At 42.2% G+C, this 21,034-nt stretch overlaps 1 protein-coding gene across 25 annotated transcripts in view; it reads left to right on the forward strand.

The window, feature by feature from the left end:
• The window catches only part of nrxn2 (neurexin 2), a 540,133-nt gene that overhangs the window by 59,260 nt on the left and 459,839 nt on the right, over positions 1 to 21,034 (forward strand). For all 25 annotated transcript variants that reach the window (XM_062965405.1, XM_062965382.1, XM_062965398.1 and 22 more), the window contains exon 2: positions 4,080 to 5,255. In XM_062965405.1, the coding sequence (XP_062821475.1) occupies positions 4,541 to 5,255 (715 nt within the window). In that variant the 5' untranslated portion in view covers positions 4,080 to 4,540. The remainder of the gene's footprint in view (positions 1 to 4,079; positions 5,256 to 21,034) is intronic.

Consider the following 21,034-nt stretch of genomic DNA (forward strand, 5'->3'; position numbering starts at 1 on the left):
GGCTTTCATGGCCGGGATCACAGGGTTGTTTTATGTTTTCCAGGCTGTATGGCCATGTTCCAGAAGCATTCTCTCCTGACGTTTCGCCCACATCTATGGCAGGCATCCTCAGAGGAGAAACTCAGCAAGGAAGGTTTATATATATCTGTGGAAAGTCCAGGGTGAGAGAAGAACTCTTTGTCAGTTGGAGGCCAGTGTGAATGTTGTAGTTAATCACCTCAATTAGCATTGAATAGCTTCATCTCCTGGCTTCTTCCTGCCTGGGGGCATCCTTTGTTAGCTACCCCTGGTTCCCATGTCTTGGTTCCAAGGGCAGCTAATGACTCTGAACAAAGGATGCCCCCAGGCAGGAAGAAGCCAGGAGATGAAGCTATTCAGTGCTATTCAGTGATTAACTACAACATTCACACTGGCCTCCAACTGACAAAGAGTTGGGTTGTTGTGTGTTTTCCGGGCTGTATGGCCATGTTCTAGAAGTATTCTCTCCTGACGTTTCGCCCACATCTGTGGCAAGCATCCTCAGAGGTTGTGAGGTATGGAGAAACTAGGCAAGGAAAGTTTATATATATCTGTGGAAAGTCCAGGGTGAGAGAAGAACTCTTTGTCAGTTGGAGGCCAGTGTGAATGTTGTAGTTAATCACCTCAATTAGTATTGAATAGCTTCATCTCCTGGCTTCCTGCCTGGGGGCATCCTTTGTTTAGAGTCGATAGCTGCCCTTGGAACCAAGACATGGGAACCAGGGGCAGCTAACAAAGATGCCCCCAGGCAGGAAGAAGCCAGGAGATGAAGCTATTCAATGCTAATTGAGGTGATTACTAATTACAACATTCACACTGGCCTCCAACTGACAAAGAGTTGGGTTGTTGTGTGTTTTCCGGGCTGTCTGGCCATGTTCTCTCCTGACGTTTCGCCCACATCTAAGGCAGGCATCCTCAAAGGTTGTGAGGTATGGAGAAACGAAGCAAGGAAGGTATATATATATCTGTGGAAAGTCCAGGGTGAGAGAAGAACTCTTGTCAGTTGGAGGCCAGCGTGAATGTTGCAGTTAATCACCCTAATTTGCATTGAATAACAAAGAGTCATTCCAGAGTCATTTCCAGACAGGAATCAATCAGGGGCAGCTAACGACTCTGAACAAAGGATTTCCCCAGGCCAGGAGGTGAAGCTTGGAAGGCCATTTAATGCTAACAAAGATGATTAATTACAACATTCACACTGGCCTCCAACAGACAAGAGTTCTCCTCCCCGCACCAGGAACTTCCACAAATATATAAATATAATGTATATATTATATATTAAATGTCATATTACTAATAATATTGCCATATAATGATATAGTAATTTAATGCTTATATTGTGCTATGTTAATAATATATTGTTTGTTCATTTGATTTGTAAGCTGCTCTGAGTCCCCTTCAGGGTGAGAAGAGCGGGATATAAAGGTAGTAAATAAATAATAAACTTTCCTTGCTTAGTTTCTCCATACCCCACAACCTCAGAGGATGCCTGCCATAGATGTGGGCGAAACGTCAGGAGAGAATGGGGCCGGGCTGTGGCGCAGGCTGGTGAGCAGCCAGCTGCAATAAAGCACTCTGACCAAGAGGTCATGGCGGGGTGAGCACCCAACAATTTAAAAAAAATAGCCCCTGCTTGTTGCTGACCTAGCAACCCGAAAGATAGTTGCATCTATCAAGTAGGAAATTAATGTACCACTTATAAAGTGGGGAGGCTAATTTAACTAATTTACAACTCCATAAAAAAAATCATCCAGCCGCCATTGGAATGAGGAAGTGCCGTTGTAGTGGATGATGATGTAGCTGCTCCTCCTGTGGCCGGAATCGAATATCCCCTCAGGAGAAGTTTAAATTGCCTCTGTGTCTGTCTCTGTCTTTGTTCTATGTGTATATGGCATTGAATGTTTGCCTTATATGTATATAATGTGATCCGCCCTGAGTCCTCTTCGGGGTGAGAAAGAAGGGTGGAATATAAATATTGTAAATAAATAAATAAAATATATAATACTTCTGGAACATGGCCATACAGCCCGGAAAACATACCTACAACAACTCTCCAAAAAGTTCCTCTCGTTCTCATAGTTTAATGTTGACCTTAAGGTTGCAAAGGGGATTTGTGTGTATCTGCAGTTGTTATAAGAAGCCAAATCTTTGATGTGCCGGGTGGAAAGTTGACTGGGCTGGCATGATAAACTGGGGATCTCTCTTCCCTTCCACTTTGCCTTTCCTCTCCCATCCCTTCTAGTACATTTCCCCCTCCCATGCTATAAATAATCAAGCTCTTATGCAGTAACAAGATGCAAATTCAGCCTCCTCCTAGAGCAGCAGGCGCTGGGGAGTGGGGGGGGGGGGGGGGGGAGAGAAATAAATTGCTTCTCTGACAGTCAGTTACAAGGGTAATCATTCCAAAAAGGCAATTTGACGGGAATGAAATTTGCATTGCATTAGCATTGTGAGTGACACTGAGGTCCTGATCCTGCAGGAGGTGAAGGGAAAAGATGCAACCTATGCCTCCCAGCAATGCTTGTGGAGAAGGCACAGAAATGCTCAGGAGCTGCGGGAGGAAAAAGGAGATAATTTGGAGACGGTTGGGAGGGCTTGGATGTGACTCTAGATTTGTTGGGCTGCTGTTAGATTCAATTGCGGTTGGCTCACAGGAGTTATGTTCTAGACGTTCTCATAAGACCATAGGTAAGCAGAGAGACCTCCAAAGACCATCTAGATGGTCTCATAAGATCATAGATAAGGAAAGGGATCCTCAAAGCATTTGGATGGTCTCATAAGACCATAGATAAGCAAAGAGACCTCCAAAGACCATCTAGATAGGTCTCATAAGCCCATAGATAAGGAAAGTGACCTCTAAAAGCCATCTAGATGGTTTCATAAGACCATAGATAAGGAAAGGGATACTGAAAGACCATCTAGACAGTTTCATAGGACCATAGGTAAGGAAAGTGACCAAAAGCCATCTAGATGGTCTCATAAGACCATCAGTAAGGAAAGGGATCCTCAAAGACCATCTAGACGGTCTCATAGAACCATAGGTAAGGAAAGTGACCTCCAAAGGCCATCTAGATGGTCTCATACGGCCGTAGCTAAGCAAAGAGACCTCCAAAGACCATCTAGACAATCTCATAAGACCATAGGTAAGCAAAGAGACCTTCAAAAACCAGGTAGACTTAGGTCAACCCTAAGCCTAAAGTTAGCACAGGGGCCAGGTCAATGACCTTGGAGGGCCGCATCTGGCCCCCGGGCCTTAGTTTGGGGACCCCTGTGTTAGAGGATGCAGCTACATTGTAGTATTAATGCAGTTCGGTACAACTTAAATATATACTGTATATACTCAAGTATAAGCCTAGTTTTTCAGCCCTTTTTTAGGACTGGAAAAAACCTCTTCAGCTTATACTCGGGTGAGGGTCCTGGTGGGCTTATATTCAGGTCGACTTATATACGGTATATTTATTATTTTTCTCTATTATTATTGGTATTGTTACATTTATTATTTTACTCTATGAATGAGCGCCCGCTGTTAGCCCCAGTTCCTGCCAACCTAGCAGTTCGAAAACATGCAAATGTGAGTAGATCAATAGGTACCGCTCCGGCGGGAAGGTAACGGCGCTCCATGCAATCATGCCAGTGGCCACATGACCTTGGAGGTGTTTACGGACAACGCCAGTTCTTTGGCTTAGAAATGGAGATGAGCCCCAACTCCCAGAGTCGGACATGACTGGAATTAACGTCAGGGGAAAACCTTTACCTTTACCTAACCTACATTTATTATTTTACTCTATTATTGTTGTTACTTTTATATTTATTTTATCCTATTTTTATTATTATTAATACATTTATTATTTTACTCTCAGAAAGAGAAAGAGTGCAACTGGTCCCTCTTCTGGAGGCTGTTGTGTGGGTGGAGCTAATAAAGTGGTTTTTTCGTTCACTGCCATATTGCAGGAAAAAATTTCAATGCTCTATTATAATTGATTTTTTTTTTTAAAAAAATAACTGACTGCTTTCCTCCTCTTTTTTCTCCCTCTCATTCTTATTCTCTTCTCTTCTTCCAGGCCTGAGCCTTCTATGATGTACACTCCAGACTGAACTTGAAACCGGGGCAGCTTAGGAAGGGAAGAAGGCCGGCTGCTCCGGGCATCAAGAGAGATATATGGTCCTTGGAGGAATATTGGAGCCTGTGAACATTTGGGAACCGGTCAGAGACTTTGCTTGACTTGACCTGCTCTTGGGTGGAGGAAGATGCTGTAGAAGAGCGGCCCTGTGCTCCTGGGGAGGGGGAACAGGGGAGGTGGAAGGACCTTTCTGCCTTGAGACCCACGGATATTGGGACTTTTCTGCTTGAGAGAGCCCCCTCCCCATGTCCAGCGGTCCCTGTGGGTTCCTCATCGTTTGATAGACGGACCAGATTGTAACCTCTTCTCCATCTTCCCTCTCCACGGCGCTCCTCTTTTGTCTCATGTGGATTTGAAAGCATCTCGAGGACGGGAGGCCTCCTTGACCTCCAGGCGAAGCCATGGCGAAGCCGGTGCGTTTGCTGGTGCCCTTGGCGCTGCTGGTGGCCTCAATGCTGAGCCCAGGCGCAGGCGGAGCGGCCTTGGAGTTCAGCGGCACGACAGGGCAGTGGGCACGCTATGCGCGGTGGGACGCCAGCTCCTTGGGGGAGCTGAGCTTCAGCCTCAAGACCAACGTCTCCCGGGCGCTGGTGCTCTACCTGGACGACGGCGGGAATTGCGACTTCTTGGAGTTGCTGATCCTGGAGGGGCGCTTCCGCCTGCGCTTCACCATCTCCTGCGCAGAGCCGGCCAGCCTGCACCTGGAGACGCCCATCAACGACGACCGCTGGCACATGCTGCTCTTGACGCGCAACTACCGGGAAACCATGCTGGTGGTGGACGGTGAGGCCCGGGTCGCCGAGGTGAAGTCCAAGCGGCGCGACATGACGGTGGAAAGCGACCTTTTCGTGGGCGGCATCCCGCCCGACGTCCGCCTCTCGGCCCTCACGCTCAGCACCGTCAAGTACGAGATGCCTTTCCGCGGCATCGTGGCCAATCTGAAAGTGGGAGACATGCCGCCAGCGCTCTTGGGCAGCCAGGGCATCCGCAGCGACATGGAGTACCTGTGCACCAAACAAAATCCTTGTGTCAATGGTGGGATCTGCACCGTCATCAACAGCGAGGTGCAATGTGATTGCAGCCTTACCGGCTTCCAGGGGAAGTTTTGCAGTGAAGGTAAGACACTCTGATTCTGGGATTTATTTATTTATTTATTTATTTACAGCATTTATATCCCGCCCTTCTTTCTCACCCCGAAGGGGACTCAGGGTGGATCACATTACACATATAGGAAAACATTCAATGCCTTTTAACATAGAACAAAGACAAGACAAACACAGGCTCCAAGCGGGCCTCGAACTCATGACCTCCTGGTCAGAGTGATTCATTGCAGCTGGTTGCAGTTGGCTTGCTCTCCAGCCTGCGCCACAGCCCAGGATTGAGTTCCTTGAACCACTCAGGGGTACGGTAGCCAAAGATGGGGAATGGTTGTTGTAAAAGTAGTGTCTCACTTATCCAACATCCACTTATCCAACATTCTGGATTATCCAACGTAGTCTGCCTCCCACCCGGATTCACAGCTGTCTCTCTAGGCAACCAGTACTGAACTTTTTACTCATTTAATTACTGACAATATTGTTACTGTAAGCTTATTTTAGGCAATTCTATCTTTATTTATAAGGAGCCCCGGTGGCGAAGTGTGATAAAGCACTGAGAGTTCCATACTTCGCACTTTAACAACACAACTGTTCAATGCTAAGGCTTCCCGGTCTGCACAGGGTTCCATACTTCGCACTTTAACAACACAACGGTTTAATGCTAAGGCTTCTCCGTCTGCGCAGGGTTCCATACTTCGCACTTTAACAACACAACCGTTCAATGCTAAGGCTTCCCCGTCTGCACAGGGTTCCATACTTCGCACTTTAACAACACAACGAGGGTGCAGGGAGTGATGAATGGTCATGAGTTTTCTTGTTTTTCTGTCCAAATTGTCTAGTTCCATCTGTGACCAATTTATAATGCCAGCAGTATGTCTTATGACAGGTATGGCCCAGGTGTTTATGGCCTTGATGGTGTTGCCTCCATTGAGCTTGCTTTTGAGAATTTTTCTGACCCTTTGTGTGTATTCTTTACTGACCACAGTCTTCACATGTTCATGCTTGATGTTGTCCAGCTGTAATATGCCCAGATATTTATAGGCCTCTGGCTGGTGACACTTTATTGTTTGGCTATTAGGCATATTAATGCCCTTACTTTCCATGATTTTTCCCTTCTTCAATGCCACTGTCGAACATTTGTCCAAGCCAAACTCCATGCTGATATCAGTGCTAAAAATTCGGACAGTGTTAGTCAGAGACTGGATTTCAGTTTGCGTTTTTCCATACAGCTTCAGGTCATCCATGTACATCAGATGCAAAATTTTGTGAGATTTCTTAGATGTTTGATAGCCGAGATTTGCTTTCTGTAAGATTGTTGACAGAGGGATCATGGCAATAATGAAAAGCAGAGGGGACAATGAGTCTCCCTGGAAAATTATTATAATTATAATTATATAATAATAATTATATTATTATTATAAAATTATTATTATTATTATTATTATTATTATTATTATTATTATTATTATTATTTTATTATGACACAGCAAACAAGATAGATATGCTGGATTTCATATCACAAAATCACAAGTCGAACACTTCCCAAGTGTCTAGGACTGTGTGATGTATTTTCGGATGATGCGCGCAGATCCCAGCAAGGTGGCCTTTTGTTGTTGTTGTTGTTGTTGTTGTTGTTGTTGTTGTTATTATTATTATTATTATTATTATTATATGGGCACCAACCCCCAGATTCAGACACAACTGGAGCTCGCTATAACCTGCAATGTCATTGGAGGGAGAGCCATTGGTGTCTCCTGTGTAGTGGGAGCTATAGCTGTTTGTGGAAGTGGGAGCTTGTCTGTGGAAGTGGACACCCCAGCCACACATACACATACATATTTTCACTTCTATTATGTGTCTAGATTTGTGTGAGGATCACTTTCCCTTCATGCTATGAAGAATGTTGCTGGGCAGGAGTGGTCATAATCGGTCCTAGACGAGGAAACAAATGCCTTGCAGGTCAAAGGCAATCTGGTCCCTAGCCACAAACAATTTATTCAGCTATTACTTATCTGTTTATGGCTGTGCCTGCTGTTCTGGAAGGAAGCCAACAAGGGCCGCAGGCATCCAGCACTGGGGAAGCTGGTGTGGGCGGACTGCAAAGGGAGACCCTGGGCTGTTTTTCCAAAGTCCCTTGCTTCCCTGCTTGGATGCCAGTGGGTGGATCCCAGTGATGTAATTGAGGGAGAGCACTCATTCTTGCTCTCACTCTCTTTCTGGAATCCTTTGCTTGTGCGGAGCATAGTTTTCGTTTCCTAATACAGGTTCAGCATCCCTTAATCGGAAATGCTTTGCATTAGATGTGTTTTGGATTTTATAATACTGTGTATACTCGAGTATAAGCCTAGTTTTCCAGCCCCTTTTTAGGACTGAAAAAACACCTCCTCGGCTTATATTCGGGCGAGGGTCCTGGTGGGCTTATATTCAGGTCGGCTTATACTCAAGTATATATGGTATATTTATTATTGTTCTCTATTATTATTGGTATTGTTACATTTATTATTTTACTCCATTTATTATTATTATTACATATATTATTTTACTCTATTATTGTTGTTACTTTTGCATTTATTTTACTCTATTTTTATTATTATTAATACATTTATTATTTTACTCTATTTATTATTACATTTATTATCTTACTCTATTGTTGTTACTCTTACATTTATTTTACTCTATTTTTATTATTATTAATACATTTAATATTTTACTCTATTTATTATTACATTTATTATTTTAGTGCATTTATTTTATTATGACACAGCAAACAAGATAGATATGCTGGATTTCGTATCACAAAATCATAAGTCGAACACTTCCCAAGTGTCTAGGACTGTGTGATGTATTTTCGGATGATGCGCGCAGATCCCAGTAGGGTGGCCTTTTGCAGCTGGCAGATCGTAATTTTGTCAATGTCTGTTGTTTCCAAATGCCGACTGAGATCTTTTGGCATGGCATTTATTATTATTATTACATTTATTATTTCACTCTATGATTATTAAAAGGATACATAAGCACATTTACATTGAAGAAGACGAAAATAATGATTTAATCAGAGTTGAATAGTCATATCTTAAATTAGTTTGACATAAAGATTCAAAAACATTGAAACTACTGATGCCTCAATTAATGTAATTTTATTGGTATCTCGGCTTATACTGGAGTCAATGTTTTCCCAGTTTTTTTGTGGTAAAATTAGGTGCCTCAGCTTATATTTGGGATGGCTTATACTCGAGTATATACGGTACCTTATTTCCATATACTACAGTATGTACACAATTAGATCAGGGTTGTTGTGTGTTTTCCAGGCTGTATGGCTATGTTCCAGAAGTATTCTCTCCTGATGTTTCACCCACATCTGTGGCAGGCATCCTCAGAGGTTGGAAAAACTAGGGATTCTGAGACATACTGCCCGAAAGTAACTTTTTTGCAAGTTCTGTTTTTCCCTATGAAAAATACAAAGTGAGATCCTGTCAATGAACCACAGAGATGTGCTAGAAGACCTAGAAATTCCTAGAGAGGTTTTCTTTCAAGTAAAAAATCTGTGTTTATTTACGGTATGATTTTTCATTTTCACATGGGAAGAGGAGAGTGCAGACTTGTGACTTTCCAGAAGGTTCGGGCAAAAGCAAACTATGTCCAGCACTCTCCGCTTGTGTGTTCCTCCCTTCTTAACAACCTTTGCCATTCTGACCACACTCTGAGCTTGTTTAAGCCGCATCTGCCCCAATTTCCATCTTTGAAATGCTGAAAGGTATGCTTTTGTTCTCATGTTCAGAGATAAAATCTGCTGGAGAACTTTGTCTGGTCTGCCTTTTTGATCTAATTCAGACTCCAACAGACTGCTATGAAAATAGCAACATGGTTATTCCTCAGACTCTGAATTTTATAATGCAATTCTTGGAATAAAAATCCCTAGTACAATATAGGTTGAGCATCCTTTTTTCCATAACTCCCAAAACCAAAACACTTAAAAGTTCAATATTATCCACATTGATCATAGAATCATAGAATAATACGAGGGTTGAATGAAAAGTAATTCCTCCAACTTCATTACTTGGGTTTGGATGGGAATATTTTAATAAATCCAACACAGAAATAACCCTTAGAATGTACTCTTTAACAATCACTTTTCACTTTTCCACACAATCACCAGACAATTGGATACATTTCTGCCAACAATGAACATGTTTTCTGAAGCCGTCATGGAAGAAGTCGACACTCGGTTTCCACAACCAGTGTCTCACAAGACCCATCATGCACAGATCTTCCGATAGCCAAGCAAAGCAATAATGTGACCCACTCGTTCTTGTGAAATGTCAATGATGGTTGAAATTTCTCTCTGCGGGATACAACAATCATCCTGAATCAATCTGTCAAACTTTTGCTTGTAAAATTCAGTGGTTGCTGTCACAGGACGTCCAACTCTTTGTTTGTCACGCAAGTCAGATGTTCCCACCTCAACATCTTTAAACTTACTCGCCCAATGACACACAGTACTCACATCAACACAATCACCACAAACAGCTTGCATTCTCTCCTGAATCTCCTTTGCGGTGACACCTTCTGCTGTCAAGAATTGCACGTTGCTTAAGTTGCATTGACCGACCGTCTGTGCAGGGTTCCATACTTGGCACTTTAACAACACATCAGTTCAATGCTAAGGCTTCCCTGTCTGCGCAGGGTTCCATACTTTGCACTTTAACAACACAACCGTTCAATGCTCAGGCTTCCCCGTCTGTGCCGGGCTCCATACTTTGCACTTTAACAACACAACCGTTCAATGCTAAGGCTTCTCCGTCTGGCAGGGTTCCATACTTCACACTTTAACAACACAACCGTTCAATGCTAAGGCTTCCCCGTCTGTGCCGGGCTCCATACTTTGCACTTTAACAACACAACCGTTCAATGCTAAGGCTTCCCCATCTGCACAGGGTTCCATACTTCACACTTTAACAACACAACCGTTCAATGCTCAGGCTTCCCCGTCTGTGCCGGGCTCCATACTTTTCACTTTAACAACACAACCGTTCAATGCTAAGGCTTCTCCATCTGGCAGGGTTCCATACTTCACACTTTAACAACACAACCGTTCAATGCTCAGGCTTCCCATCAAATGGAACTGATCTTTGTAGGTTCGACCTATTTGCCGACTTAGCATAGACCCACAGGTATGCCTTCTCAGTATTATACTTAGCACTTTAATGCCTTCATCAGTTGGGCAACTACCCCTCCCTGATGACTCTGACATATTTTGCACTTTGGCCCAGATCTGTGATTTTAACTCATGTTTTTAACACCTTATTTTGTATGTTGACCTTTTATGACTGTTTTTATCGATATTGTTGTTTTTATTGTTGAGTGATTTGCTTTATTGTTTTGCTTGCTTTTATATTGTGGTGTTTGGGCATGGCCCCATGTAAGCCACCCCGAGTCCCTTCGGGGAGATGGGGCGGGGTATAAGAATAAAGTTATTATTATTATTATTATTATTATTATTATTATTATTATTATTATTATTATTATTATTATTAACTGTAGAGGAGAGTCTACTGAACAAGCTAGGGCCTGCTGCATACTAGGACTGCCATCTGTTGAGGAATTACGAAGGTGGAGGCATTACTTTTCATTCAACCCTCATAGAGATGATCTAGAGCAGGGGTCCCCAAACTAAGGCCCGGGGGCCGGATGCGGCCCTCCAAGGTCATTTACCTGGCCCCCGCCCTCAGTTTTATAATATAATATTTTTACATCAGTTTTAATAATATATTGTATATACATATAATATTAATAATAATCTTATGCTATACAATATAATACTAATAGTAATACTGTACCATATAATAATATTAATTATATGTTACAGTAGAGTCTCACTAATCCAAGCCTCGCTTATCCAAGCCTCTGGATAATCCAAGCCATTTTTGTAGTCAATGTTTTGAATATATCATGATATTTTGATTCTAAATTCGTAAATACAGTAATTACATCATAACATTACTGCGTATTGAACTACCTTTTCTGTCCAATTTGTTGTATAACAGGATGTTTTGGTGCTTAATTTGTAAAATCATAACCTAATTTGATGTTTAATAAGCTTTTCCTTAATCCCTCCTTATTATCCAAGTTATTCGCTTATCCAAGCTTCTGCCGGCCCATTTAGCTTGGATAAGTGAGACTCTACTATATATATATATTACATATTATATAATAGTATAGTGGTGTAGTTCAATATAGTAATATATAGTGCTAATATTGTGTTATGCTAATAATATAATATATTGTATGTACATACGGCTGCTCTGAGTCCCCTTCGGGGTGAGAAGGGTGGGATATAAATGTAGTAAATAAATGCAGTAAATAAATAATTAATTTTAGACTTAGGCTCGGCTGACATGACCTGAAGGCACACAACAACAACAACAACAACAACAACAACAATCCTAATTAACTTGGCTATCTCATTGGCCATTAGCAGGCCCACACTTTCCATTGAAATCCTAAGAGGTTTATGTTGGTTAAAATTGTTTTCATTTTTAAATATTGTATTTTTCTTTCATTGTTGTTGTTGTTGCACTACAAATAAGACATGTGCAGTATGCAAAGGAATTTGTTTTTTTTGTTTTTCAAATGATAATTCGGCCCCTCAACAGTCTGAAGGATTGTGGACTGACCCTCTGCTTAAAAAGTTTGGGGACCCCTGATCTAGAGGTTATAATGCAGCTTGCAATTAGAGAGGATCTAGAGCACCAGAGCATCTGTTTTGGAGGGAGAAAGCCCTAGGTCCAGACTCTGTTTTTTCTTAGTAGGCTGAGAAAGAGCGTTCTCTGAAATCCCAGAGAACTTCCGCTACTCTTTCAGAACCAGTTCTGGAGCAGTGACATATACTGGGATGGTAGCAGCAGGGATAAAAATGAGATTCTGGGAGGCCAAAACTAAGATGCTTTTCTGTTTGAGGCTCTATTCATGGATTACAAACACTGGAGCCTTGGCTCCTGCCAGCTTTGCAGATTCAGGGCTGTTTGCATATAGGTAATGTGCCTTAAACCTTGTCACTCCATCCCTGTGCAAATCTAACCCTTCTCTGTTTGCCTTTTGTGTGTGTGTGTGTAAGGCCCCGACGGCAATGTATTTTCGAATCCCGACAGCAACCAGACAGTTTCAGTTTACATAACCCCTCCACGAACACGCCCTTCGTCTCACGAGGAGTGCCAAATGGTTCTCGCTTACGTCAAGAAGTCTCTCCAAGTTCTCTTTTCCCATGTAGACGCACAACAACAACACCCACACGCACCGTCACTTGGGCTGAGACCACCCACCCACTCGCTCCCGGCTACATGTTGTCTGGGTTTGTTGGGGGGGGGGGGGAGGAGAGGAGGAGTCTGGAAAGCAGATGGTTGTAGCAGCCAAACATGGCTAGTTGTTGTAGAGATGGCTTGGCGATGATGGAGAAGCCTCCATTAGCTCTAACACAGGCAGCTGTGGCAGACATTTCAGCCCACTGACTCTTGGGTGGCGGTTGTGCAAAAGAAGGCGATGGCGATTGTCACGGCCGGGGTAGCTGTCACCTAGCCCTGTTGCCATGGAAACAGGGCCCCGGCCGGCTGATGGATTTAGACTCAAACACATTCGATGCTCCTCAAAGTGTGCAGTTTCTCAATGACACAGCAGGAAAGTTGGAATGCAAGTGACTGAGAGATCATTTGTACATGCTTCCTTTCTTCCTGTGCTCTAGCCCGGCCTATGATATGCCTAAGGGATTTAGTTTTCCCTTCAGCAATGAGTAGACCTAATCCTACACTCACCCTGGTCACTCAACTACAACTCCCAAGAATTTCCTAGCCAGTGGAGCCAGTGGGCATTTGAACCACAGTAGCAATTCCAACTTCAGATCAGAAGCCGGTCTCTTGTAAGGCTGGTGGGACTTAGTTGCCCATAAAAGACTAAGCCACCACAAAATATTTCATATTACGAGGGTTGAATGAAAAGTAATGCCTCCACCTTCATAATCCTCAACAGATGGCAGTCCTGGTCTGCGGCAGGTACTCACTCGTTCAGTAGACTCTCCTCTACAGTTCCATTTGGCAGGAAGCCTTAGCATTGAACAGTTGTGTTGTTAAAGTGTGAAGTATGGAACCCTGCACAGATGGGGAAGCCTTAACATTGAACGGTTGTGTTGTTAAAGTGCGAAGTATGGAACCCTGCGCAGATGGGGAAGCCTTAGCATTGAACGGTTGTGTTGATAAAGCATTAAATTACTATATTGTACTATATCATTATATGGTAATATTATTAGTAATATTTATTTATTTACTACATTTATATCCTGCTCTTCTTACCCCAAAGGGGACTCAGAGTGGCTTACAAATCAAATGAACATACAATATATTATTAGCATAGCACAATATAAGCATTAAATTACTATATTGTACTATATCATTATATGGTAATATTATTAGTAATATTTATTTATTTACTACATTTATATCCTGCTCTTCTTACCCCGCGGTGAGAACTCAGAGCAGGTTACAAATCAAATGAACATACAATATATTATTAGCATAGCACAATATAAGCATTAAATTACTATATTGTACTATATCATTATATGGTAATATTATTAGTAATAATTTTATAGTAAATAGTAATATTTACTACATTTATATTCCTCTCTTCTCACCCCAAAGGGGACTCAGAGCGGCTTACAAATCAAATGAACATACAATATATTATTAGCATAGCACAATATAAGCATTAAATTACTATATTGTACTATATCATTATATGGTAATATTATTAGTAATATTACATTTAATATATAATATATAATTAATATAATTATATTGCATTATTAGTAGTATAATATTGTATTCCATTATAATATTATAATTAGCGGAAGTCGTGTAAGTGGGATTCTATTCTACCAGAATCAGTGCAGATTGCACCTATGAGAACGTTGAATATATAGCATTAGAGAGGCCTGCAATCCACCTGATGACAAATTGGCTGACATTGTCTCCCCTAATTGTCATCAAGCCAAGAAGCATTGAGCATATGAGCATGTGGCCACTCCAGAAGAATTCAGAAGCAAACTCACGGTGTTTTCGAGGGGTGTTTCCATCTCTGTGTTATTTTCTTCTCCATGCGCCATGCCGGATGCCCTCCTGGCACTGCCTATATTTAAACCAAGCAGCCTCCGGTCAGGTCATTTGCATGCTTGCTCACGAAACCTTGGAGGGCAGATGCAAGAGGATGTCCTTGCCATAGAGACACACAATTGTGAGAGAAAACTGCTTGTCATTTTCTTTTGTTGGAATAGGAGTTGTAGTTTGGCAGAGAAGGCTCACGACCTTGTAAAACCACAACTCCCGTGTTTCCATGACATTTAGACACGCCATTTAAAGTAGCGTCAAGCTGTCTTCATTCTGCAAGATAAGCAAAAATTTATGTGCATCATCAATCTCTTTAAATCCAAATAATGAAGTTAGCACTGGAAGTCATATATTCGAAAAAAAAATTGTGAATGAAAAGACCGAGTTGAAATTATCAGATGGGGTTTCAGTATCTCAAAATATAAATACCGCCTGTGTCTCATTATGCCAAAATATATACAAGATGCATCTGGTAGAAGAATTAGAGAAATCTCCTTCAAGAATGGCTGTGATGAATCATATATTAAAATTTTACAGAGACGGCTATCAGTGCTAACTGTGACTTGAGATCGAGAGAAAAAAAAAATGCATTATGCAAAAGCCAAAGAACGTTGAATTTGCAAATATGCCAGGGAGATAGTTGGCGTTTAAGTTATAAAAAGAAACAGAGAGAGAGAGAGAAATAAAGATACAAGAGGGGAAAGAGATAATTGCTGATAATGCAGATATTCAAAAGGTGTTCCACAGATAGTCTTCGTTATAGAAAAGGCAACAAATGCTGTTGGTAAAGAAAGAGGAATCCTTAGAGAAACAAAATCTACTGTTTATCTTTTTTTTCATGTCAGGAGCGACTTGAGAAACTGCAAGTCGCTTCTGGTGTGAGAGAATGGGCTGTCTGCAAGGACGTTGCCCAGGAGATGCCGCCGGTGGTGTAGTGGGTTAAAGCCTTGCGACTTGAAGGTTGGGTTGCTGACCTGAAGGCTGCCAGGTTCGAATCCAACCCGGGGAGAGTGCGGATGAGCTCCCTCTGTTAGCTCCAGCTCCATGTGGGGACATGAGAGAAGCCTTCCACAAGGATGGTAAAACTGTTTATCTAAAACAGTCAGAGATAGATGTTGAATGCTCCTATAACGGTAGAAGATTAAGATTGGTAAGGTACTTGGGTCAGATAACATATGCTGTTTTATAAATGTTTTGAGGAAGAGGGTTGTTGTATGTTTTCCGGGCTGTATGGCCATGTTCCAGAAGTATTATTAATAATAATAAAAATAGAGTAAAGTAAGCCCTCTTTTTAAGACTGAAAAAGCCCCCCTTGGCTTATACTCGGGTGAGGGTCCTGGTTGGTTATAGAATCATAGAATCATAGAATAGTAGAGTTGGAAGAGACCTCAAGGGCCATCCAGTCCAACCCCCCGCTAAGAAGCAGGAAATCGCATTCAAAGCACCCCCGACAGATGGCCATCCAGCCTCTGCTTAAAAGCTTCCAAAGAAGGAGCCTCCACCACATTCCGGGGGAGAGAGTTCCACTGCCGAACAGCCCTCACAGTGAGGAAGTTCTTCCTGATGTTCAGGTGGAATCTCCTTTCCTGTAGTTTGAAGCCATTGTTCCGTGTCCTAGTCTGCAGGGCAGCAGAAAATAAGCTTGCTCCCTCCTCCCTATGACTTCCCCTCACATATTTGTACATGGCTATCATGTCTCCTCTCAGCCTTCTCTTCTGCAGGCTAAACATGCCCAGCTCTTTAAGCCTCTCCTCATAGGGCTCGTTCTCCAGACCCTTAATCATTTTAGTTGCCCTCCTCTGGACGCTTTCTAGCTTGTCAGCATCTCCCTTCATCTGCGGTGCCCAAAACTGGACACAGTATTCCAGGTGTGGTCTGACCAAGGCAGAATAGAGGGGGAGCATGACTTCCCTGGATCTAGACGCTATTCCCCTATTGATGCAGGCCAAAATCCCATTGGCTTTTTTAGCTGCCGCATCACATTGTAGGCTCATGTTTAACTTGTTGTCCACGAGGACTCCAAGATCTTTTTCGCACACACTGCTGTCAAGCCAGGCGTCCCCCATTCTGTATCTTTGATTTCCATTTTTTCTGCCGAAGTGAAGTATCTTGCATTTGTTCCTGTTGAACTTCATTTTGTTAGTTTCGGCCCATCTCTCTAGTCTGTCAAGATCGTTTTGAATTCTGCTCCTGTCTTCTGGAGTGTTAGCTATCCCTCCGAGTTTGGTGTCATCTGCAAACTTGATGATCGTGCCTTCTAACCCTTCGTCTAAGTCGTTAATAAAGATGTTGAACAGAACCGGGCCCAGGACGGAGCCCTGCGGCACTCCACTTGTCACTTCTTTCCATGATGAAGACGACGCATTGGTGAGCACCCTTTGGGTTCGTTCGCTTAGCCAATTACAGATCCACCTAACCGTAGTTTTGTCTAGCCCACATTTTACTAGTTTGTTTGCCAGAAGGTCGTGGGGGACTTTGTCGAAGGCCTTACTGAAATCTAGATATGCTACATCCACGGCATTCCCTGTATCGACCCAACTCGTAACTCTATCGAAAAAAGAGATCAGATTAGTCTGGCATGACTTGTTTTTGGTAAATCCGTGTTGACTATTAGCAATGACCGCATTTGTTTCTAAGTGTTTGCAGACCACTTCCTTAATGATCTTTTCCAGAATCTTGCCTGGTATTGATGTGAGGCTGACCGGACGGTAATTGTTTGGGTCGTTCTTTTTTCCCTTCTTGAAGATAGGGACCACATTCGCCCTCCTCCAATCTGCTGGGACATCTCCTGTTCTCCAAGAACTCTCGAAGATGATTGCCAGTGGTTCTGAAATAACTTCCGCTAGTTCCTTCAATACTCTTGGATGTAGCTGATCTGGCCCTGGCGACTTGAATTCGTTTAGAGTGGCCAGGTGTTCCTGGACAACTTGTTTCCCTATTTGGGGTTGGATTTCCCCCAATCCTTCGTCCATTCCATGTTGCTGAGGTTGAAGATGGCTTTCTTTTTGTGAGAAGACCGAGGCAAAGAAGGCATTAAGCAGTTCTGCCTTTTCCCTATCCCCTGTCACCATCACCCCATCTTCTCCTTGCAGTGGCCCTATTGCCTCCTTTTTCTTCCTTTTTCTACCAACGTAAGCAAAAAAACCTTTTTTGTTGTTTTTTATGTCCCTGGCAAGCCTGAGCTCATTTTGCGCTTTAGCCTTGCGAACCTTTTCCCTACAGGAGTTGGCTATACGTTTGAATTCTTCTTTGGTGATTTCTCCCCTTTTCCACTTCTTGTGCATGTCACTTTTGAGCTTTAGCTCAGTTAGAAGTTCTTTGGACATCCATTCTGGCTTCTTTGCACTTGTCTTATTTTTCTTCTTTGTTGGCACCGTTTGCATTTGCGCCTTGAGTATTTCATTTTTGAAAAACTCCCATCCATCCTTAACTCCCTTGTTTTTTAATATCGGCGTCCATGGAATGCCGCTCAGTAATTCCTTCATTTTTTGGAAGTCAGCTCTCTTAAAGTCCAGAATGCGTGTTTGACTTGTCTTAGTTTCAGCATTCCTTTGTATTGCAAACTGCAGGAGCACATGGTCACTTGCCCCTAAGGATCCAACCACTTCAACTGTATTGATCAGGTCTTCCACATTTGTTAAGATTAGATCAAGAGTTGCTGATCCCCTTGTTGCCTCTTCTACCTTCTGGACCATAAAATTATCTGCAAGGCAAGTGAGGAATTTGTTGGACTTTGTACTCTTGGCTGAGTTTGTTTTCCAGCAGATATCGGGATAATTGAAATCGCCCATGACTACTATATCTCTTCTTTGTGCCTGTTTGGTCAGCTGTTGACAGAAGGCTTCATCAAGTCCTTCATCCTGACTCGGAGGTCTGTAGTAGACACCCACGACAAGATCTTTTTGAGTCCCGGTTCCCTTGATTCTTATCCAGATGCTTTCAAGCTGGTTTCCCGGATTACAGTCTTGCATTTCTTCTGCAACGTAACTGTTTTTGACATATAAAGCTACTCCCCCTCCTCTCCCCTTTGTTCTATTTCTGTGAAAGAGGTTATAGCCCTCAATGGTTAAATTCCAGTGATGGGAGTCATCCCACCAGGTTTCAGTGATGCCTATGACATCGTATGTGTGGTGCTGTGCTAGGAGTTGGAGTTCATCTTGCTTATTTCCCATGCTCCGAGCATTAGTGTAAAGACATGTAAGCCCCTGTGACCTCCCCTCGAACTGTTTATTTGGGATTATTGTGCTCTCTGTACTTGGTCCTTGCTGTGTTTGTGCAGCCCTCCGTTTAGCCTTTCGGCGGTTCCCTGTGGTCGTGGGTAATATAGTGTTCGCCAGGCTGTTGTTCCCCTCCCCCAGTGGATTTAGTTTAAAGTGCGCCTGATGAGGTTTGTGAGTCTGTGTGCAAAAATATGTTTTCCTACTTGTGTGAGATGCACCCCATCGCTTGCCAGTAGTCCATCCTCTTGGAAGAGTAGACCATGGTCAAGGAAGCCAAAATGCTCCTCTTGACACCATTTTCTGAGCCAGTTATTGACCTGTACTATTTTTCCGGCCCTTGTAGAGCCATGTCCTACAACAGGGAGGAGGGATGAAAAGATCACATGTACATTATACAGTTTTAGCTTTGTTCCCAGAGCTCGAAAATCATTTGTGATCTTTTGAAAAGTATGCCTAGCGGTGTCATTGGTACCTACATGAATCAACATAAGGTGGGGAGGGTGATGGGGCTTTAGGAGCCTGCTGAGCCTCTGAGTGATATGGTGTATTTTTGCCCCCGGGAGGCAGCATGTTTCTCGAGCCATCCCATCCGGTCTGGAAATGATGGCTTCCGTTCCTCTAAGGAGGGAGTCACCTACTACCAAGACCTGTTTCCTTTGAGGATTGACAGGGTCCCTTTTGTGCAAGACAGTGTGTATGTCCCCTGAAGAGTGTTCCTGTTGAAGTGAATCATGTAGGTGTAAAGTGCTGTCCTCCTCCTCAACATCCCCAGTGCATTCATCAATGACAATCCATTGAGATACATCCGAGAGCCCATTACTCTCCCAAGGATATTTGGGTCAGCTTATACTCGAGAATATATGGTACATTTATTATTTTTCTCTATTATTATTGGTATACATTTATTATTTTTCTCTATTGTTGTGGCTACAATTGCACTTATTTTACTCTATTTTTATTATTATTAATAATAATACATTTATTATTTCACTCTGATATTATTATCATTGCATTTTATTACATGTATTATTTTCCTATATTATTATTATTATTATTTCATGTATTACTTTACTCTATTATTATTAAAAGGATACATAAGCACATGTATTTTATTTACTCTATTATTATTATTATTATTATTATTATTATTACATTTATTATTTCACTCTGATCTTATTATTATTATTATTATTGCATTTATTATTTTACTCTATTTATTATTACATGTATTATTTTCCTGTATTTATTATTATTATTATTATTATTATTATTATTACATTTCTTATTTTACTCTATTATTATTAAAAGGATACATAAGCACATGTACGTTGAAGAAGATGAGAATAATGATTTGATCAGAGTTGGACAGTCTTATCTTAAATTTGATCTTGATGTAAATATTCAAAAACATTTAACCTACCGATGCCTTAATTAATGTAATTTTATTGGTATCTATTTTTATTTCTGAAATTTACCACCCTTGGCTTATACTGGAGTCAGTTTTTTTGTGGTAAAATTAGGTGCCTCAGCTTATATTCGAGTCGTCTTATACTCGAGTCTATACGGTATTCTCTCCTGACGTTTCGCCCACATCTATGGCAGGCATCCTCAAAGGTTGTGAGGGTGCCTGCCATAGATGTGGGTAAAACATCAGGAGAGAATACTTCTGGAATGTGGCTATACAGCCCGGAAAACTCACAGCAACCCAGTGATTCTGGCCATGAAAGCCATGAAAGCCTTCAACAGCCCTTTTAGTTTCTTCTAACTAAGTGATTTTGTGATTCTTCCAAACACAAGCTCACTCCGTTCTGATATTATGACTATCACATCACCTCTATGTCTACTTGTCTCCAAACTAAACATGCCCAGCCTCCTCAATCATTCGTCTTGAGAGTATTTTGTACATCTTGGTTGCCCTTCTCTGGAGATGTTCCAGCTTGTCGGCATCCTTCTTGAACTGTGGTGCTCGGAACTGGACACAGTGTTCCAAGTTGAACACCCTGAGGAACCATGCCTGAACAGTTCAGGGCCACTGAAGTTCAAAAGAGCAAATTTTCGGAAACTGCTACCGTGAGTCGTTTGCAGTCCATAAGCACAAACATCTTTTTGTGATTCTGGAAGGGTCTTTTATGTTCTCGCTCAGCCCAACTCATATTATGGGCCAGAATCTCATCCCCAGTAGGGAATTGCCTCCAAATCGTGCTCCCGTTGTAGCATAAGAACAGAGGATGTGTTAAGGCAGAAAAATTGGAAGGGCACCACTACATAATGCCCTTCCTCCACCAATAATATAGACTGAATTTTTCATGGAGACGGTGAACAGTTTCCCTTGTAGAACAACTTCCATGGCAGGAATGGAGAATGGGTGATCATTTGCACGTGGCTGCAACTCCCAACAGCCCTAGCCAAAACAGCTAGAGTTGAAG

This window comes from Anolis carolinensis, unplaced genomic scaffold (genome assembly GCF_035594765.1).
Source record: "Anolis carolinensis isolate JA03-04 unplaced genomic scaffold, rAnoCar3.1.pri scaffold_14, whole genome shotgun sequence".
Taxonomy (NCBI): domain Eukaryota; kingdom Metazoa; phylum Chordata; class Lepidosauria; order Squamata; family Dactyloidae; genus Anolis; species Anolis carolinensis.